The following is a 22,394-nucleotide window of genomic DNA, read 5'->3' on the forward strand; positions in this document are numbered from 1 at the left end:
ACAAAAATGGATTAAAAAAACAAAAACAAAAACAGAAAAGGGGGGGGGAGACTTTCTAATGTTAGAGGTCATGTTATCCAGATCATATTTGCCCTCATTTCAACATCTTGTCAGCATTTACTCATTTCTCTCTCTTGACTTATCAGATTGTTCTCTCCTTAAAAGAGTTCCTCCTTAGGGGGAGAAATACAGTAGATAGGTAGGGAGAGCGAGAGAGAGTAGGTAGATAGGTACGTAGGTAGGTAGGTAGAGGGGGGGAGAGAGAAATACAGTAGGTAGGTAGGGAGAGAGAGTGTGGGTAGGTAGGTAGGTAGAGGGATAGCGAGAGAGAAATAGAGAGAGAGGGGGAGAAATACAGTAGATAGGTAGAGAGAGAGAATAGGTAGGTAGGTAGATGTTTCCAGGTGTATTTCTCCATGTGCTGGAGAAGGAAATCGCTGACAATCTGCAGCACTTTGTTTCTGCTGGCACAGCACTTGATCAATATAATTCTTATCAATCAGTTAAAGAGCTTTCCGAAAGGAAAGGGAAAAAAAAGTTTTGCACTCTGCAAACCTCCCAAAAACGGCCCGTTTTTCACTAAAACGGGCCCATTTCCCCCCCGAAAAGGGCATGAATACCCTTGGGGGGGGGCTTGCTGAGTGCTCCTGGGGGGGGGATGAGCAAAAAATGGCCCGTTTTTCACAAAAATGGGGCTGTTTTTTGTCAAACAAAATGGCATGCATAGCATTATGGAGGCTTATAGAGTGTTCCTGGGGGCTGGAGGGGCATAATTGAGCAAAAAACGGCCCGTGTTTTGTTCATTTCTGCCCTCCTCAGCCCCCAGGAGCTCTCTGAAAGCCTCCATAAGGCTATGCACAGCCATTTTGGTGGAGGGGCAGGGCTTTGATAGGAAAAATTGCCGTATTCAGTGTGTAAGACAACCCAGATATTCAGCCTCTTTTTTGAGGAAAAAATCTTATACTCCAAAAATACAGTAGTTTCAACTATGGCTCTTACTTTATTATTCATGCCATACTCTGGTTGTTACAGGTTGCTGTTAACAATTGCTTCTTGGTTATGCACTGGTTCAATTACATCTTTTCCCACAATACTTCATGAACAGGGCATTTTAGCAACATCTTACACTGGTTTTAAGTGCTCTGCTCCTTGTATAATCTCCACCTCATCAAGATTCTTCTTGTATTTTGGCTTAAATTAATACTAAAATATCTCAAAGCTTTTTAAGGCAGTTTAGCAAATCCCCTTAAAATATCAAATGTTAAAAAGAAAGTCAATCATACTTGAAATGTAGATAGGTTTAACCTCAAGATAATGTTTTGTGTTTAGCTTCAAGCATGCAGAAAGCAAATAGCCCATTCCCTTACCCAGCCCAAAACGATAGCCATCTGAGAAGCGAGTGCTGGCATTCCAGAACACACAGGCACTATCCAGGTGCTGTAGGAAGAAATCTGCTGTTTTCTCTGAAGATGACAAAAGGGGAAAAATCGTTATTGAATAACCTGTTTTATAACTGCATTATGTTGCTGTGGGCAATTTTAATGCAGCATAAATCACCTCTTTGAACTTGTTCCATGTGTTGCAACTATTTTTTTCATTAAGATGATGCTAAGATAGTTTGCAACTAAGGACTAGATATTTTGTCATAGATAATTCTGTAAATTATCTTTCTGAAAACAGAACCTGCAACACAATGTTGCAATGTTCCTATCCTGGATGAAGGCCAGACAGCTATGCCTTCTTTTAGGATTTCTCACTCAAGTACCTGTGGCACACTAAATTCTCACTGGAGATGGCAGTCTCTGCAAAAGTATTAAAAGTACTCTGAGTACCAGCTTCAAGCCCTGCCGATCACTCCCAGTTTGTATGTGGATACATTTTTTTGGTCAATAGAGGGATGCATCCCAAAGAATGATCATTCTGTCCAAATAGATCAATGGAAGAAGCATGGAACAACAGGCACCTGAAGAGCTCTAGCAACAGAGAGCAGCCTTGGAGGGAAATAATTAAAAACAAGTCATAGGAAGGCCTCTTTCAGATGTTACTTATGGAGTAAGGATGCCACAACATAGTCCGTCTGCGCTTCTCTGGAAACATAAGGTAATGCTGGTCATATCAAGGAAGGTGACAAGGTCCCATCTTTCCTTGGAAGCCTTGGTCACAGATTTGGGACTGAAAATGCTAGTGAGGGAGCTACTGTAGCTGGTTCCACCACAAAACCGCGTTCGACTAAAGGGCGCTCGACGAAACCGTGTAGCTGACATCATCACAGCACAACAACAGCGCGGAGAAAAAAGCACGCTGTAAACGCTAACCCTAAAATTAACCCCTAAACCTAACCCCCCTAAACCTAATCCTAAACCTAACCCTTAACCTAACCCTAACCCTTAACCTAACGCTAAACCTAATCCTAACCCTTAACCTAACCCTAAACCTAACCCTTAACCCAACCCTAAACCTAACCCTAAACCTAACCCTTACCTTAACTTGAATCGGCTTGCTTTCAAAGCGCTATTTAAAGTGCCCTTCTTTCTCCGCGCTCGCTGTTGTCGCCCTGTTGATGACGTCAGCGACGCGGTTTCGTCGGACGCGCTTTAGTCGAGCGTGGTTTTGTCGTGCCACGACTGTAGCTACAGGCAATGGCAAAGGAGGGGGTGGGGGGGAGGCAAATATGCATTGTGGCATTATGATGCAAACTTTGTCCTTGCATATGTATGCATATGTATGTTGTGATGGAAGTACAAAAGGACAGGGCTTGTTTTGTGATGTTGATGCAGTTTTGTCATTTTGGCATGATTAGGATTTACCTGTGGCCCATATCTTCAAATGCAAGGGAAGGCAGGCAGGAATGTGGGCAATGTCACTTTCTTAAACAGGAACTTCAGAAGCAGCCTTTGTGCCAACTTAGGCTACCCTGAAACCCTCACACAGACATGCACCAGAGGAGTCGATTTTGCCACTAACCATTCTCTGTGATGATTACATCGGTGTGGGAGCTCCCATATTTATGAATGTGCTCAATAGCATCTTGCACACTGTCCACCACTTCAATGCAGCATTCCAGGTCCCCATATTCTGTGCGAAGTGACTTCACCTCTGAAGGGCTAAATGTAAGATAGGAGGCAAATTTGGGGCCAGCATGTATCTTTACCTAATGAAAGACAAATACACTTTATTACCGATTCTTTTCCTAATCATTGTCTGCACAAAACAGTTTGGCTATATGGATGACCCAATTCACACATTATACAACCCACCACTTGCCTAATCAGGATTGAAGCAAGCCTTAATTGGGTTTGCACATCTTACTAAACTGTAAGTCCTAAGCTACTGAGTATGTTTTCATACAACCAAATATTATTACATTATTTGTTAAATTTATATTGAGCCTTTTCTCTATGAGCTCAAGGTGGCTTACATGAGGGATTATTTTACCCCTGCATTTAACCTAAGGTCAGGCTGAAAGGACGACTGACACAAAGTTATCCAGAGAGTGAAGTGTGAATCCAACCAAGAGGAGTAGAGTGCTAGGTGTCATGTGTTTGCAGGCAGAGTACTCAATTCAATCAGTGGCATTTCCAGATAGAGCCAGAAAAGTCAATGTCTGAAACTTTAGAGAGCCCCATCCATCAGTGAAGACCAGCCTTCTCTAACCTGGGATCTTCCCGATGCACTTAGACTGCACCTCTCAGAATTCCCAGGCTGCATACATTAATTTGGCTTTAGACAGTGCCTTATAGTTTTCTCTATGTGTCTCTGGGGGAAAAAATTTCTCAGCACTGGGTCAAATATTTTCAGTCACGGACTTTTACATAGGAACCTAGATGAAGAATTTCTGTCTCATTTGTAAGGCTAGTCCATAGTTGTTTCTTTCAATCAAGCTCTCAGCCTCTGAAGTTGTAACTAAAATTCTTTCAGTATCCAGCACTATAATCTGGTTCCAAGAATATTACACAACAATCAACCAATTTTTATTGAGAAATTCTGCATTTCCAAGGACTTGGGTTCAGGACCCTCATTTTCAAATATCTATCCTCTATTGTTTTCCAATCTAAATACGATTGCAAGCATCTTGAGAATCCCGAAGCTGATGCACTATTAGAAAGCCTGGTTTCAATCAATATGTGCTATCAGGACAAACAAATGCTACTACTAGTTTGCTAAATATGATATATACACCTTACTGCTGCATTTAGAAATTTCTCAGTGTATGCACCAATAGTGTCATCTTTTAGATAGTACCTCACACTGCACTGTAATTATTGACAGCCACTTCTTTACACTTAGCCCTCACTGGAAACAATTTTCACTTGCCTGCTCCACCCGCAACATGTCAATAATCTGATCAAAAACAGGAGTTCTCAGCAAATCCCGATGTATTAGCAGTGTCTCCAAAGCATTGCACGCTGCAGGATATTCACATTTTGAGTCTCTTACTGGAGGAAGGAAAGATAATTGGTTTAATTCAGTGGCTTGTTTGAAGATGCTGGAAAGGAATCTTCCAACAGAGTGGCACTTTCCAGATATGTTGGACTATATGTGTCTTTGTTTAACGAACAGTTGTTTTACAACTGTTTGAAGTTATGGTGGCCATGGAACAGCTACTTTACGGTCTGTAAAACACTTCCAGATGTCGTAAATGCTGACATCACTTCCTCACAATCATGTGACTGCATTTGGATGGATCAGCTTTACAACTGGCTGTGCTTCTGCAGTCATGTGACAGCAATTCACAATATTTTTTGCCAATTTGTGGCAAAAAAATCCCCCTTCAGATGAATGGATGTATTTAACAGCTGTCGCAAAAAAGGGCAGCCAAGGACTACCCGTATTGTTCCTATGTTTAGGAGTTTTGAAAGTTTTACTATACATTTGGAGCATAAGGCTGCTCTATAACATCCAAACTTTATAGATAAAGACTTGAGGATAATTCACCTCCTCCATGCTTACCCTTAAGAAACAAAATCTCTCACCTATTCTAGTAACCTTCTCAATACTGGCTTCCAAGTCCACGTAGATATGGCAAATGCCTTCACTATGCCCCATCACTGGGATTCCTTTAGCTGCTTTTTGGATATCACGAACCAGCTGAGAAGAGCCACGGGGAATGATCAAATCTATTAGTTTATCTAACCGGCAAAGATCTTCCACTTCCTCTCTGGTATTCACCTGTAAAAACCAAACCAGTCAAGTCACAAACATTAGTTTATATAAATACAGACATGCCTGTGCATGCATATATACGGTTATGTTTGGGTATATATGTCTATCTATGTATGTATATATATACGTGTACGTGTACGTGTATGTGTATGTATATGTATGTATGTGTATGTATATATATATATATATACATACACATACATACATATACATACACATACACATATACATATATATATACACACATATATATATATACACACACACACACACACACACACACACATATATATATATATATATATACACATACATACATACATACATACATATATATATACACACACAAATACATGCACACGCACACACACTCACACGTGTGCCTGTACTGTACATATACATATAGAGACATATATATACCCAAACATAAACATATATGTATGTATGTGTATATGTGTGTGTATCTAGATACGTGTATACATATATAGGTTTCTGTGTGTATGAATTCTGTTAACGTGAACATTCATCATGAGGCTAAAGATAAAACAGATTAACAAAAATATTTTTGTTAGGACCCAATGCAATATATTTAGCTATTTTTAAAATTATTGTATCAGCCATCACAGTGGTTAAATTCTCCTTTATGAGATATTTTATTTTTTATTTCACCCTGCTTTATTATGTTTTAAATGTATCCTTTGGTTAGCATTGTAAATACATTTATATAGCTGCTCAACTCATATATAAGGGACTGAAATCACTTTGAAATTTTGAAAATAAAAATTGTTTATAAACATTGTTCATACTATTCATTCTATTTGATTTTGGAAGCTTGAGGTCTACATTTGTGAACAACAAGCTTGTTAAAACAAGAAAGCTCTAGAGAACAGTGTCTGGAATAGCCTGTGCAATCACTCACAAATTCTCAAGTGGAAAAGCACAGCCTCAAATGAAGAAAGTTTTCACAATCCTTCCCCCCACCCCCACCTCCCCAAAAAAGAAAATTCCTTGCATTGCACAAATCCTCAAGCTATAATTTTTAGAAGCAGAATTCCAACAAACTGCAATTTAAAAGAACAAAAAAATCTGTTTCAGATGCAATAAACTGCAACATAATTTCCAACAAAGAACAACTTTGTTGACACATTTAGGACCAGTAATTTTCACTTTATTTCCTCATCCAAATATTAATTTCCATGTATCACTTTTTCTTAAAAACAGAAAAAAGGCAGTATGTTGCTTGTACTCTTCTTTAAAAAAATGCATCAGATTTTGACATCAATTTGAGATTTCCTTATCTTACAATACCTTTCCCCACTGGAGTTACACTATATTGGGTTCCTAAGCTCTTACCAGTTGCACTGCATCCTTCACCCCATGAATTGAGAGTGCTTCCTGAGTCAGATGGTGAAGGATCTGATTGCTGTGCAAAGCCTCTTTGCCTCCTTTAAGCAACAGACCATTTCCACTAGCAATAGCCAAAGCAGACACCTGTCAGGACACAAGAGAGACCAACATAGTAAGAACAATAAAGAACAGATCACAGCACCTTTTTGGTATATCAGAACAGCCTCTTATTATCTGGCACTTTGAGATTAAAAGGTAAAATATAAAGATGCCCCTCGAAAATACATGCTAGTCGTTCCCGACTCTAGGGGGAAGTGCTCATCTCCGTTTCAAAGCCGAAGAGCCATTGCTGTCCAAAGGCATCTCCGTGGTCATGTGGCCGGCATGACTAAATGCCAAAGGCGCACCGAACAGTTACCTTCCCACCAAAGGTGGTCCCTATTTTTCTACTTTTTACATGCTTTCAAACTGCTAGGTTGGCAGTAGCTGGGACAAGTAATGGGTTCTCACTCCATTACATGGCACTAGAGATTCAAACCACTGAGCTGCCAACCTTTCTGATCAACAAGATCAGCGTCTCAGCCACTGAGCCACCATGTCCCCTTGAGCACCTTGAGATATATTGCACCAAATCTCTAAAACATCCCAGACACATTTCCTAGTTTTTCTGATACTGGAGAAATACTAAAGGTATTACGAGTCCACTAGGGGAAGATCTGCATCCTAAAATATATTACACAAGAATATGAGTTTGAGACTGAAATTCTATTTTAAAGAGGCCAAAGAATTATCAAAGAAGTGGTTTAAAAAAGCATCTTTCACAAATGAAAGTATGCTTCTATTTCACAATAAACAATATTACTACTGATAAAAATGAGACCCCACCTGGGGAAGGCAATCAGGGCGGGATTCAAAAATCACCAGCAAGACCCCAATAGGCACAGTCACTTGCTCAAGTTCCAAGTCCTTTGCTATTCTTGTCTTTCTAAGGACACGGCCAACGCTGTCTTGTGAGGACACAGCAATCTGACGCAATCCAATGGCCAAACTGTTCAGCTTGGAGGTTGACAGGCTGAGTCTCTTTAACAAAGGCAGAGCCAATCTCCCTGAAATGGAATCAGAAATGAGATCAGGCCCAGATCAGTTGCAACAGTTAATGGGATCTACAGGAAGGCAACCATGGGAAAGGTAAAACAAATAGCAGGGAAGAAATATTTCCTATTCCTGAAACAGTTACTCATTCCAAAGTGGAAGATGTCTTTTTCTTACTTTCAGTGGATAATACGAAGTGTACAAAAGAACAAAAGATAGTCAGAAAGAAAGGATAATTAGGTGTTAACTACACAGTCGTTAAACGCCATAGAAATGTGTATCACTGAGAATGTTCATGTCTGAAATATTACAAGTGACCAATTCCAATATGACAGTGATCACATCTGCTGACATCAAAAGAGCCAATTCCTAATTTATGAAAAGCTTCCCCCCCTTCCAAAAAAAAAGAATTAGGACTCCAAAGTTTAAAGGAAATTTGGTCAAATGTTTCTTGAATGCTTTCAGATTGCTTTATCAATCTCCACAGGGTGTGAAAACAAAAACAAATCAATCTCAAAAATGCCCTATCCTTGTGAAAAATCATTCCTATTCCATAAACAAGCTTCCTGAACTCTTTCCACAGTACCTTTATTTTCAGCCTCTTCCAAGTCCTTTTTGTTAGCCCGAAGAATCTCTTCCTTTTGGTCTGTCAGAAGATCAGCAAGGTGATAGATGATCTCAGCTCTCTGTAGTAAGAAGAACAGGGAGTTATCAGCCATGTTATTGCAGGTAGTTTTTGATAATTTATCTTTCTGTAGCTTGGATTTTGTCAAATCCAGTTCCCTTGGTCATTATTTGTGCAGACCACACACACAGTGCTGCAAATGGTCAGACTCTATCTGTATCTAAATCTGAACTGTTATGTCACCCCCACCTGGTTCATGGGCTCAAGTAAAACTTCACTACCTTCTGCTTTTTCAGTGAAGAGCAACTGTTGCAAATAACCTGAAAGTGTGATTCCTGGGCTCTGCTATTACTTTGCTTTTCCTTAGATGGGGATACTTTAAGGTGTCATCAACAGGAGTCTCCATGGGAGGTACATAAAAAGGATCCAATTTCAACTGTTTGCAAATGTGTGCCCTCCAGATATATTTTCTACCATTTCCATCCATCAATGAATGAAGGACTGGGAATTACACACGATGTTCTCCAACACATCTGATAGCACTACCAGATTAGAGAAACCCACAGTACAAGAATGTAGGTACCTCCGTTTGTATAGTGAAAAATCCATATTAATCTTTCTGCAAGATTTATTCTTGTACACAGGTAGTCCTCAACTTGCAAACATCCAGCGACCGAACTTACAACAGCACTGAAAAAGGGGACTTATGACCAGTTCTTGGGTTTACAACCAACGCAGCACCCTCATGGTCACATGATTAAAATTTAGGTGTGTGACAACTGGCATGTCATTTATGACAGAGGTGGAGTCCCAGAGTCACATGATCATCACTTGCAACCTTCTCACGTGGTTTACCACAAGCAAAATCCTTGGGGGAAGCTGGATTCCCTTAACAACTGCGTGATTCGCTTAACCACTATAGCAAAAAGTAAAACCGGGCATGTCTCACTTAATAACTGCCTTGCTTAAAATGGAAATTCTGGCTGCAACTGTGATCATTAATTGAGGACCATAGTAGTGCTATTGAGCCCCGAACACCTGTGGGAAGTTACAGTGTTTTGTATCACAACTGGAATAAACACCTGCTCAGGTTGCAGTGCTGCCAAACTTCTGCCTCCTGTTCGAGCCATTTCTGCCTGCTGTTCTACTGTTGGTCCTTTGAAAACCAAACAAAGAACATTATATAGTAAACACCGATCTTTACTTCCACCATGTACTAAAGGATATAATTTAAAAAAAATTAATCATATTTAATACTTATTATAAATTGGAAAATGTAAAGACCCAATTATCAAAACAAAACACCCAGCCCTAAACTAACCATATCTAAAGAGGGCTCCATAACCAGCCTATCCCAGGGTCAACCGCCAGGACTTTTAATAGTTTCCTGAATGTCATAAGGGTGGGAGACGTTCACTCTGGCCTTTTGTCCTGGCAAACCAATCACATTCAATTCATACATTGCATTTGTTGTTGTTAGTTGTGAAGTTGTGTCTGACACATTGCGACCTCATGGACAACATTCTTCCAGGCCTTCCTGTCCTCTACCATCCCCTGGTAGGGATTTAAGCTCATGCTGACTGCTCCAGTGATTCCATCCAGCCATCTCATTCTCAGTCGTCCCCTTCTTCTTTTGCCCTCAATCTTTCACAGCATTAGGCTATTCTCCAGTGAGTCCTTCCTTCTCATTAGGTGGCCAAAGTATTTGAGTTTCATCTTCAGGATCTGGCCTTTAAAGAGCAGTCAGGGTTGATCTCCTCTAGGACTGACCGGTTTGATTGCCTTGCAGTCCAAGGGACTTGCAGGAATCATACATTGCATATTGTTCTTTAAATGTCTCACTCTTTCTTTCTTTTTTGAGGATCTATCACTTCTCTCCTATAACATATTTCTTAACCTCCCCTTTTTCTTAGCAGATTCCCTCTTCTTTATATATTTATTTTCAACTTTGATCTTCATTCCTTCTCCTTCTATAAGCAAATCACCTCAAGGTACTTCTTTTATACTTTTAACTTACTTCTACTCACATCAGCACTGATTTATTCTTGACTCTATGATTTATTATTTTTTATACATACTGTGTATCTACTGTACTACATTCTCCTTTTATGTTACACCTGACATATCCAACTCTTGTTCGTATAACAAAGTGGACAGCAGCAACATAATCTGATGCATAGTCATCTTTGCTTCTTGCAGCATCTACCATTCACAAGAGTACATAAAATTCCAGAGTGAATAGAGCTAATATTTACCAGATCTACTGTAATTATACAGTCTTTCAGGTTTTATCTTATGTCTTTAATTTAGATGGTTCACCGTGTATGTCTTAATAAACTTATGAGAGATGTGTTTTTGTTTTCACCCCCTTTCCTTTTTTGTGCATATAAAATTCAAAATTGTGAAAGTGTCATAATTCCCCCCAATTCAATGGGTACTATACTCACATTCCAAAAGAAATCTCCCCCCACCCGCAAGACACATATTCATAATGCTTTTATTGCCAATAGAACTTTCATGGCTTTATGGCTTTCATGGTCAAAGGAACTTAAAAGCTTAAAATTGCCTTCCCAACATTTTTGGACTAGAACTTCTAGAAATACCAGCCCAGGGGGACAATTCTAGGAGTTGTGATTCAAAGTACCTAATCGACACCAGACAAGAGACATTTAGCCTATTGTGTCCTAAAAGTTATATTCTTCTTCAGTGCAATTCTTCTTTCTTTGCAGATGATAGTTGCGATAGCCCCAACTTACCTGCAGGTTTTACCTCGGAAAAAAATGTGCCAACTTTTTTCCCCTCCACAATATCTGTGATGACATGGCCAGAGATCTTGGGATGTGTCCCGTTAGCAATCACAACTGAAGTTCCTCCTTGGAGAGCCCATAGAGCAGCTTTAACCTGTAAAAAGTGAATGTTTAGGTATATGCAGTAACAACTATTTTAACCTTCTGGCAAGGATAACAAGGATGCATCATCCATCTGGTTATTTTTCTGTAAGATACAGAAATCAGAAACATATTTATATTTATTTCTATACAAACACATACATCTACATACAGTATATGGGTAGCATGTGGTTTTAGTCTCTTTCATGGACAAAAAACAGAATGAAGACGTAAACTTTCAATTTGAAGAAATTATGAGATTTATACAAAAGCATCAAACGATGTTCCAAACTGCTATTTAAGTATCATCCTCCTTCCTTTAGTAAGATAATAAAATGAAACAGAAATGTATGAGAAATATAAAGAAAATTTGACCAACCTTGGCCTCCATGCCTCCCATCCCCACTCGAGATTTGTTTCCAAAAGTCACAGACTGCTGGTCTCCAGGATAAAATATATCTATGAGTTTTGCATCATCTGACCCTGGAGGACTATCAAAAAGTCCTGAAATAGAAGGATAGAAATGAATCTGTGCAAGAGCAAGAGCAGAACTAGAATAAAGCTCATGAAGCTGCTATCACTCTTGTTTCCTTCCGAGAAATTTGTGTGATATGTGGCAATCTGAACATTGTACAGTCCAAAACCACTTCTCCCCACTCCCTTCCTGAACCAAGTCATTGCATGAACACATTATTAATATAATTAGGCAATGAAATATCTTTTACCTTCAACATCAGAAAGAACAATTAGCAGATCTGTCTTCATTTCCACAGCTAGCCGTGCGGCTAAACTATCATTGTCCTTCACACTAATTACCTAGAACCCAAATTTTAAAAAAAGGTCAGTAAAACTAGCCACTATCTGTCTAATTAATTCCTAGCAATGCAAAGCAAAGCGCTCTACCTGGGGCTGCCCCTGAAAAGTGTTCGGAGACTGCAATTAGTCCAGAATGCAGCCACGCGAGCGATTCTGGGTGTGCCAAGGTACACCCATATCACCTATCCTCCGCAAGCTGCACTGGCTGCCCATTGGTCTCACCTTTAAAGCCCTACATGGCCTAGGACCCGGGTATCTGCGAGACCGTCTTCTGCCACATACCTCCCTCAGACCAATAAGATCGCACAGGATGGGCCTTCTCCGGGTGCCGTCAGCTGGCGACGCCTAGGAGTAGGGCCTTCTCTGTTGCCGCTCCGGCCCTGTGGAATGAGCTGCCCCCTGAGATCCGGGCCCTACCCACTCTCATGGCCTTTTGCAAAGCCATTAAAACCTGGCTTTTCCGGCAGGCTTGGGGCTGTTGACCCCTTGATTGAGGTCCAGCCCGCTCCTGATTGGGTGTTTGTTGTGTTTCCCTTTTTAACCTTGTTGTGTCCAATTGTTTTTAATAATTCTTTTTAATTTTTTTTCATTTCTGTAAGCTGCCCGGAGTCCTCCGGGATTGGGGGGGCATAGAAATTTAATAAATGAAATGAAAGCACAGAGGTGGTCCTGAGGTCAATTTGCATTTGCATAGTTAGGAGCCATAAGCAGTGAGATAAACATGTCAGCCCTACTCATTGTATTCCATCCTGCTCTATGCACTAAGCCCATATTAGCATGCATTACAGCTCAATTAGTGCAACTTTGAAAACGGCTTGGAAAGATTGCTCCAGACACCATCTGCACAATTCTCTCTGCTACTCATTAAAGTAACGTAACTTTTTTTCAGGCTTCTGAATGACTTGTCATTGGTTGAAAAAAATTATAAAGGGAAAAATTTCCCCCATCCAGTCATGTGCGACTCTAGGGTGTGATGCTCATCTTCACTTCTTAGCCGAGGGAACCAGCATCGTCCGAAGACACTTCCATGGTCATGTGGCTGGCATTATAAGCTGAGGGGCATGCGATGCTGTTACTTTCCCACCAAAGTAGTATCTATTTATCTACTAGCATTTTCATGCTTTTGAACTACTAAGTTGGTAGGTGAAAGAATTTATAAGTTAATGTAATTCTTAAAACATCAGCATCTGAAAACAGACTTTAATGAAAAGCAGAGATGGACCACACAACATGCAAAGCATTTCTGAAAACACGCATGGCCATACCAGTAAGCATGTTGATGTAGCTACAAAGAAGCATGTACCAACCACCCACTAAAAGATGTTACACACGTTTACCCCCTGCAGGTCACTGTTAGGCTCTGGGGGAGGAACCACAGCATCATTGGTATTGATGATAGGAACAATATTCATCCGTAGCAGCTCATGTAAAGTCCCATTTAAATTTCTACGTTTCTGCTCATCATGGAAATCCAGGTTAGTAACCAAGATCTGGGAAGGGAGGGAAAGAAAAACTATTCTGATAAAAATGATCCTCTATCAGATTCAGTATGATGTGCAAGATTAGACAGGTACTATCAACATTTCCAAATTTTTAACAAGGACTTAGGCCAAAAGCATACAAATATACCGGAAACTGTCAAGAGAGTCCAACCCAGTCGTATTTTACTACAAGAGGAGGAAATTCTGTAAAAAATATTCTTTTTAAATTTAGGAGACTGGTGAAAAAGTGGGTCAAAGGAAACGTCTGAAGAGCCAAGCCTCATCATTGTGTACATGAAAGAAGTATATGAAATAGGAACACAAGTGAGATGTTGTCAGGCCTTGAACCAGGCAATCCAGACTACTTTATCCATTTGCTAGACCATATTTCTAAAGAATATTCCAGATATGTCCAGGAATACCTAATCAAAGGCCACCTACATTTCCCATGAGACAATTTAATAACAAGAAGGCACTTCCAGCTTTACCTAGAAAGCACCTCATTAAGTCATCCAAGGCACTGATTGGAAGTAATCTACTTCTATATCCCCAAACTTTATACTGAATGAACCTGCTTTTTTTTTCTAGAAGCAGAATCTCTGTTTTACAATCCAATATATAATCACAGACGAAGGTAAGTTTACTTTAAAAAGACTTTGCAGGTCTGTTTTAAAGTGCAGTAAATTATTTCTAATTTCTTTCTGCTAAGTTGTTTAAAAAATTTACTGAATTAGAAACTGCAGTATACTGCCTAGCCGAGAAATAATCCTAGCCAAATGCTTAACTATTGAATAGACATACATACCCACTCGGGTCTTCACTAAAAATATGTGAAAAGGGGGTCTGCCATTCTCAAAAAAATACAACCCTAAGGATGATCAAATTCTCAAATCTTTAGGCTGAGATTTACTAATGATTAATACATCTCAGTATGGCAGATTAGACTAAGGAGAGTTTGGCAGCCTGTTCTACTTTGGTGTTGGAGGTGCAAGCTCCACCCTCTGCAATTTGTCCCAGTGCTATTGCTTGGAGTTCCTAGAACAGAGGACAAAAGAGCCCATTGCAAAAATGAAGTTTCAAAAGGTTGGCGCTAGCAACCGTACAGAGCCTCCATGAAATGTATGCAGAGTGTTTTACCTGAGCTGCACAGATGCTATATTGGGTGAACATAGCCTCATACAGTGCCATCAGCCCACTCTGACCAGCAGCAGCACAGGCTCGAGCCTCCAGCACAGGAATGGCCTAGAGAGATCCGAGAACACATTGGTCAGCTATGGCAGCACCTGTAACATTTCCAAGGACTTTGGCATCTCTCCCCAGTTACTCACCATGTCTTTAAGCTGGTTCGGCCCCGAGTGGAGAGCCTGCCTCACACTCTGTGAAAGCAAGATCTCATGACGGAGACGTTGCTTTCCAAACGCCACTGCCCCACTGGTGACAATCATCATCTCCCGGCCCTGGTTTTGCAGCATTGACACCTAAGAGTCCAAAGGAAGAAGCCCTCTGTCTTTTTATGCTGCTTCGGTTTTCAAACACAATTGCAAACACTCTTCAAAGGAGCAAGGTCAGGTCTATGTTGTGTAGTATTAGTATATAAAACAGTGCAGTGTCCCCATAGCAGTTGGCCTCCAAAAGGATTAAATAATCCCCAAACAGTGTAATTTATCCTTAATAGGTACCTGAAAAGATTCTAAGATACCACCTCTCTTATTCAAAACACTCAGGAACACATATTATTCCTGTGTACTCCTCATTCCTCATTATTTAACCAGCAAAGAGAAAAAATTAACTTATCAAGAACTAGAAGAAGGGGAATACAAGAGGAAGATTCTAAAGCAGGGTCTGATCAATTGACTGAAGATGGATTTAATCTATTGTGTAGCATCCTCATTTATACCCCAATACTGCCAAGTTTAGCTGGTGCATAGATTTAGAATTTAGATCAATAAATCAGCTAGGTATGAAAGACCTAAGCTAAGTTACCTGCTCAACGATGGATGCCAATCGCCCCAGGGCTAGGCCACATTCATCACCTCGAGTGACAACAGCACTCCCCAATTTCACCACAATTCTCTTGGCATGCTTTAGCTCGCTGCGATGTGCGAAAGACTTGCCATGGGTGCGACTGAGGGGTACTGTGATAAAAGGTATGTTGCTCCAGCCTCGGGCAGACTTATTTCTCAAGACGAGGTTAGGAGCCAGTAAGCCTGCAGTTGAAACACAGCAAAAGCATCAGCTGGACTTACCTATCCCCATTCCTCCTCCCTGTCCCAAGTCTGAGATGGAAGCCTCTCCATATTTCCTGTTTGACTTCAAGTTGACAAAGAGAACATTTGTCAAAGTAACCTCTTGGGCACAAACAGAATATTCATAAAGGAAGGTAAACATTCCATGGATTTCATTATCATTATCCATTCATTATCCATGTATATCAGGACATTATAATAACTTTTTAAAACAAATACTTAAGTTAAATTAAATTCCGGAGATATGCTCAAAAGGCTCTATTGCTTAGTGCCCTATCCTTATGGTTGGTATACAGGTAGTCCTTGACTTACAACCACAATTGAGCCCAAATGACCTTTTTTTGCTACAGTTAAGTGGATTACTGCAATTGTTAAGTGAATCATGTGGTCTTTAAATGAATCTGGCTTGCCCCATTGACTCTGCTTTTTGGAAGCCAGCTAGGAAGGTTACAAATGGTGATCACATGACCCTGGGACAGTTCAATTGTCATAAATACTGGCCTATTGCCAAGTGACCAAATTCTGATCACGCAACCATGGGGATACTGTAAAGATGATAAGTCACTTTTTTCAGTGCCTTGTAACTTCAAACAGTCATTAAACGAATGGTTGCAATTCTAGGACCACCTGTACCGTGTTTCCTCAAAAATAAAACAGGGTCTTATTTTCTTTTGACCTCCGAAATAAGCTCTTGGCCTTATTTTTCGGGAGGACATTATTTTTGAGGTGCAGGAGGCAACAAGTGTGGTCACCTCATGGCTGCTGCTGTATTGCAATATTTTCGGGGAGGGCTTATTTTGGGGGGAGGGCTTATTTTAGCGCATGTGCTTAAAAGCCAGATTGGGCTTTTTATCTGGGGAGGTCTTATTTTCAGGGAAACAGGTTATTTATTTTTATATTTTTTATTTTAATCTGGTTTTATATTGCATGTTTTAACATTTGTTGCAATTTGATTGTTGTATGTTGCCCAGAGTGGCATTATGTAAGATGGGTGGTCATATAAATTTGATTAATGAATACATTGTTTTTCCTCTATTTTAAAAACATTTCTAAATATAAAGTTGTTTTTCCTCTATTTTAAAAACATTTCTAAATATAAAGTTGCCTCATAAACTTTACAAAATGTTAATAAACAAACATTTAATAAGCAATGTTTGTTGAACAATCAAGTGCCTCTTCTTTTAATTGCAAAAGGAGGAACTCCAGTAAGACTCTCCATTCCTTCCTATATGTCACTGACCTACATCCTACATACATTTATGAAACCTAAAAACAGACACTGATAAGCAAGGGAGTCAAACTGAAACCTACAGTAATTTTCCGGTTTCATCAAACTATTGAAGTTTTCCTCTAGAATAAACTTCAAAGAGGATGGAATAATACAATCAGTAACATTTCTGCGTTCGGGATCAAGGCTGCAACAGGACACAAGAGGGCGGAGTTGTCCTTGGCTATAAGTGAAACAATGGTGCTGTTTTTGGCCACTGGTAGCAATCTAATTGGAAATTAAGATACCAAGTCTAGAATTCTGCCCAAATGCATCCTAGTAACAGGAGATCACCATTCCCAAACTCATTCTCATACATACAAGGATGGGATCCAGCCACATCAGACACCTGCCAGAATCGGCCTGAGGAACGCAGGGAAGGGAGAAGAGCCACTCGGTGCAACATTGTCAAAATCTTGATGAAGAGAAGAACACCTGCAAGGAGAAAAAAAGGAAAACCGGAATGATTTTGTATGGTACAATTTTCCCACTGCACATCAAAAAGAACTTCTACAGCTAAGTAGAAAAACATTCTGGGAAAATATCACTTTCAAAATAAAGCACTAACTTGCACTAACTGAAATGGGGAGGAAAGATGGAAAAATATACACAAGCATTTCCTTTTTTCAGAACAAAGGGGAATTCTTTTCAAAATAGATTGGAAAATAATATTGTTAACTAAATAGCTAAATTGTTAAAATTCTCTTAAATTCCCTAAGGTTAGCAATTACAGACTTCTTTGTGCTTTTTTTAATGAGCCTTGGTGGCGCAGTGGTTAGAATGCAATACTGCAGACTAATTCTGCTAATTCTGCTGACTCAGCCTTCCATTATCCTTCCAAAGTGGGTAAAATGAGGACCCAGCTTGTTGGGGGCAATATGCTGGCTCTGTAAACTGTTTGGAGAGGGCTGTAGGGCACTGTGAAGCGGTAAAGGTGCTATTGCTATTTAAGGTTTTAGACAAACATACACCCACACTTAATATTGGAAAAAATACCTTCAGAAATTTAAGAACTAAATCATCCTCAAATACACAGATTGAACCAATTTTTTTTGCCAAACAAGCCAAAAGTACACCTTTTTATTTTTATGTACATAAAATTAAAAGTGAAAGCACTCATGACATTTTAGGCACTTATCACAGAAATAAACCCAAATCCTCAATAAAGACCAAAGTAGGATATTACTAAAGTATCAATTTGATATGCATACATCTCCAAAGTTTAGAGTAAAGATATAGAATTAACTAAAAGCACTGCTAATGATAAAGATATATTTAGCTGTTCCATAAAAATAAGTATTTTCCACAATATATTAATACCAATATACACATTCCCAAGGTAAGATCATAGATCTCTATTTATTGCAGAATTGAAGTTTCTCGTTTTGAAAGCATTACATTGCTATCCTGCTTTTCAACACTCTCTTGTAGTGGTTTCCATCAGAGCAACAAAAAGGGGTTAGTAAAATTATAAAGATACACAAAGGAAGAATGGAGAGGGAGGGAAGAAGGGGTAGAAAAATAATATTTTAAGGTTGGAGCAAAATGGTAAACTAACCTCACTAAGGGCAATTAACTGTTCTTGTTCCTTTGGCCAATGGATGGAGATAGACTGCTTTGCAGATCCACATCAACAGGTATTTGAGGGAGGAGACAATTCAGGGTTCCTAAATAATCCATCTCCCATAAACACCAGGGCTGTTGCCCTCAGCATTCTTAGTAAACGGGATATGTTGCCTTCCAGGAACCAAAAATACGCTGGCTACTGGCAGAAATTGGAAGTTGCATCTGTTTACTTCTGTGGCAACTTCTGATTGCTTCCACTTTATTTCTTTTCATATTCTCATTCATTCTCCCACCCAAAGTAAAATTAAGTTATATTGGAATTAATTTACAGTGGCTTGCCTCCCATTGCTCTGGAGCATTTAAAGCTATTATTTAAAAAGTCAAAATAATTAACTTTTTATATAAATACATAAGTGCTATACCAAGAACTTTAGTTTTATGCTATTATAAGACATGTCATATTTTTTAAAATGTTAAATTTGAAGTTGATACAAAAATAACCATATATTATATGTATTATAAGTAAGATTTTCCCTGAAAGATATTTAAATCATGAATTAGTAAGGTGTTCATAGCTGCCTTCACATCATTTCATCTAAATTTCTTACATGAAATTCCTTGCAGCCAAGCATCACTATTTTATTAAGAATAAGAAAGAAGTACATAAAACCTCAATTTCCTGGCACTGGTTTGGCAGAATTAATCCAAAACAGAACTCTTGCAATAGATTCAAGAATTACTTTTGTAACACATTGCTTCCAATGTTTAGCATTGTTACCTACTTTTCATAAAGAAAACACAGAATGGAGAGGGAGATTTCTATCAGATGCAGCAGGAGAAATGTCAAAAGGCATTTAATTCCTGAAATCCCAACAAAAGCATATTAGCCACCAATCCTAGAACTGCTGGGATGAGCCACATCAGTTTCACCAGGAAGCGCTGCCAGTAGCTGATGCAACCCGACTCCCAACAACTGAGGTTTTGCCTCTCATACATACACTAGAGTGGCTGATGAAAAAGTTCCACGTTGCAGCGCAAAATCCAAGTTAAAGATTGAAGTGTCAACAAATGCTATTCCCCACCGCTAAGATGCATCTCTCAGCCACTTACCTGAGTCGTAGTCTCCTACAAAAAAACCACTCTTCTCAATTTAATAGCTTCCCATTGTCCTCTCTTAAATATTACACTTTTACAGATCACGAAGAATAAAGTGCATGTATACTGTACCAAATAAATGCATACTATATCTGTTACTAAATATGACTTCCCCCCCCCTTTGACAAACAAGATGAGCCCCAAAATTAAACATGTTTCCAATCTTATAAATTTCCTTAAACAGACACAGTCATCCTGCATGCATTGATATAAGTGGACTATATATTGTTTAACAGAAACAACTTTAAAACTTGTAAAGGCGGGATGCTGTTCTCAAAGGCTTTCATTATCATGTTGGTGAAATTCAAAAGCAAGCCATGGTCTATTTGCTGCCAATTTGGCTACTTTTTAGATGCACTGGGTCACCTCTTAGACACAATTTGTTGTTTCCTTCAGGCCACATGTAAACAATTCTACTGAACAGGAATCAAGTCTACAATCAGATCAACAAACTGTTCAAAACATCTTGTCTGCATCCTTATGCCCCATTAACCATAGATGACCCCTTTCAGCCAGAGTACATGGTGTCCTGGATGACTCCATAAGATCAGTTCCAAGTACATTGTTAGGTCCGAGTTTGGCTGGAACTACTGTACTAAAAGAAGTCATGGTGACATCCTAAGACTTAGTCTAGTAGAAAAAACTGCTAGTATGCTGTAGGCAGCTGCAGGAAAAAAATGGGTATCTGGTTGAAATGAGATGAATGGTTGCTAGTAAAATGCACAATATGTTGAACCAAGGCTGTAATCCTACCTCATCAACTTTTCTCTACATGAACATCATCTCAATGTAGAAAAATTTACATTCTGTAATATCCAAAGCATAAGACTTGATAAAGAAAAGGACTTATTGCCATAACAATTCTAGGGACAGACTAAGCAACAACTGTCTCATTTTATGTAGGAATAGCAGTTTTCTTCTTCTTCCTCCCCACTCTCCATCAGAGTATATACAATTTCTTAACATTCATTGACACGAAAACAAGTTATCATATGTGAAACTACCCTCATTGCAATAAAACTAAGCAGAAACTAAACAAGTAAACTCTGTACCAAAATCCATCTTCTGGACTAACATTCTCACTGAGGGTTCTAGCTAGCAAGTCATCTGCCACAATGCTATATTTGATTTTGCCCACCCTTATTTTCCAATTTCTTAAATATGCAGTGCAAACTTCTTGTTTTGCTTTAGATAAGCAAGTTGTACTTCCAGAAAAGCTGGATTTCTCTAAACATGCAGATACTTCTTTTATTTCTCATTCCTATTTTTGCTCCATTTTCCTAAGTGCCAAACTAGCTAAATTAATTTTTAAGTAAAATATCTGTCCAGGAGAAATGGTAGAATGTAAATCACAAAACCTCTATTAAGAAATTCATACGCATCTTTCTTTAATTGATCAATTTTCAAAGACTGTGAAGGTGAAAAGTAAAGAAGAAAAAGATGTGGAAATGAAACTTAAATATTCTGGGCTGATAATTTCCTTTCCTTGGAGTATTCAATCGCCTATTAGCAATCAGCTACCTTTTACTAACTAAAAGCAGGGGGTTGATATAAAATAATTAAATGTGTAATTATTTTTTTTAAAATGTTGATTCTTTATTGATTATATTTTTAAAAAAAATTCTATTCCATTAGATTTGAGAACTTTGCTTTAAAAATATTTTTATATAGCATAACAAACTTATTTTAGGTGCAATAATGGTGTGAAATAAATTGAAAACACAGGGTCCCTGCACTACCTGTTCTTCAGCAACAATATCATGTTGGAAATATGGCATTCAGCTCTTTGCTATTTCGAGATATGTAAAGCTCCTCAGTCTGGAGTTAATCAAGATTTTAGACACAGCTCATTGGTTAGGAGTATATTTTCTAGTGATTAAATAAAGTATTGTGAGAAGCTAATTGTTGAAAGCAAGAGAAGAAAATAAAAATAATTTCTCTGCATCCTACAAGATAATAAGATGACGAAAGAGGGAAGTTTGAAGGCCTAAGAAGGAGCACTTGTACTAATAAGCTCACAAAAGCATCCCTAAGTCCCAAGGAAATGGTTTGATCCCTTTGAATTTTGATATACTTTTGATAGTTTGAAGGGGAGCGTGCTTCCTGATATACAGATCGTGCTGCCCTGTACTGCTCCTGAGATTACTTTGATTTGCAAGGCTAACTGATATCTAGCTCACATTCTGAGCCATACAAAAGCTTTGCTATGGGACTCTATTTCTTATAGAAGATGGCAATAAGTGTTTTTATCCAATACTGCTTTTGGCGCTAACTAAAATTGTCAGCATTTTCTAAAAATTTTAATGAAGAATCCAAAACTTTTTCCTAGTTAGGAAGCAAAACCTAACTAACCTGAAAATTCCACAGAGCCAGACCTGATGAGCAGGGGAGATGAAGAAATATCCCCTGTAGGCTTAATTGGAGAGTTGGACAGTTAATAGCAAACCACTTCTTGTGTTGTCAAGTTAATTGCAGTCATATCCATGAAGTCAACAACTTACTGAGCTTGATTGGAGATTTCCATCAGAATTTTTGCTTTGACTTGCTCGTTATGTTACTACATATCCCCTTCCCTTATTACTAATCTCATACCATGCCTCCTCATGAAACTACAGGAGATCCTTCCAGAGCTCCCATCTGGAAATATATAGCCGAAATTTGGCTATACATGATGATGGAGCTCAAGGCACATCATCAATGCAGCATTCAATTATTCCCCAGATCTCTTGACCCTGGGAATCATACCTA

General features: G+C 39.0%; 1 protein-coding gene across 4 annotated transcripts in view; it reads right to left on the reverse strand.

Moving 5' to 3' along the window:
* Positions 1-22,394, reverse strand: part of ALDH18A1 (aldehyde dehydrogenase 18 family member A1) — a 28,646-nt gene that overhangs the window by 960 nt on the left and 5,292 nt on the right. The window contains exons 1-17 of one of the 4 annotated variants that reach the window (XM_087725690.1): positions 18,484-18,501; positions 17,247-17,360; positions 15,396-15,619; positions 14,741-14,890; positions 14,550-14,654; positions 13,263-13,421; positions 11,841-11,931; positions 11,495-11,619; positions 10,984-11,128; positions 9,310-9,383; positions 8,189-8,288; positions 7,396-7,616; positions 6,517-6,654; positions 4,974-5,169; positions 4,315-4,436; positions 2,965-3,151; positions 1,368-1,463 (exon numbers count right to left, since the gene is read on the reverse strand). In XM_087725690.1, the coding sequence (XP_087581816.1) occupies positions 1,368-1,463; positions 2,965-3,151; positions 4,315-4,436; positions 4,974-5,169; positions 6,517-6,654; positions 7,396-7,616; positions 8,189-8,288; positions 9,310-9,383; positions 10,984-11,128; positions 11,495-11,619; positions 11,841-11,931; positions 13,263-13,421; positions 14,550-14,654; positions 14,741-14,890; positions 15,396-15,619; positions 17,247-17,331 (2,218 nt within the window). In that variant the 5' untranslated portion in view covers positions 17,332-17,360; positions 18,484-18,501. Of the gene's footprint in view, positions 1-1,367; positions 1,464-2,964; positions 3,152-4,314; positions 4,437-4,973; positions 5,170-6,516; positions 6,655-7,395; positions 7,617-8,188; positions 8,289-9,309; positions 9,384-10,983; positions 11,129-11,494; positions 11,620-11,840; positions 11,932-13,262; positions 13,422-14,549; positions 14,655-14,740; positions 14,891-15,395; positions 15,620-17,246; positions 17,645-18,483; positions 18,502-22,394 lie in introns of those variants that run through there. The other 3 variants (XM_014052125.2, XM_014052124.2, XM_014052123.2) reach the window with 3 other exon arrangements.

This window comes from Thamnophis sirtalis, unplaced genomic scaffold (assembly GCF_051295495.1).
Source record: "Thamnophis sirtalis isolate CommonGarterSnake01/CBP01778 unplaced genomic scaffold, rThaSir2_p1.2 scaffold_11, whole genome shotgun sequence".
In the NCBI taxonomy this organism is placed as follows: Eukaryota; Metazoa; Chordata; class Lepidosauria; order Squamata; family Natricidae; genus Thamnophis; species Thamnophis sirtalis.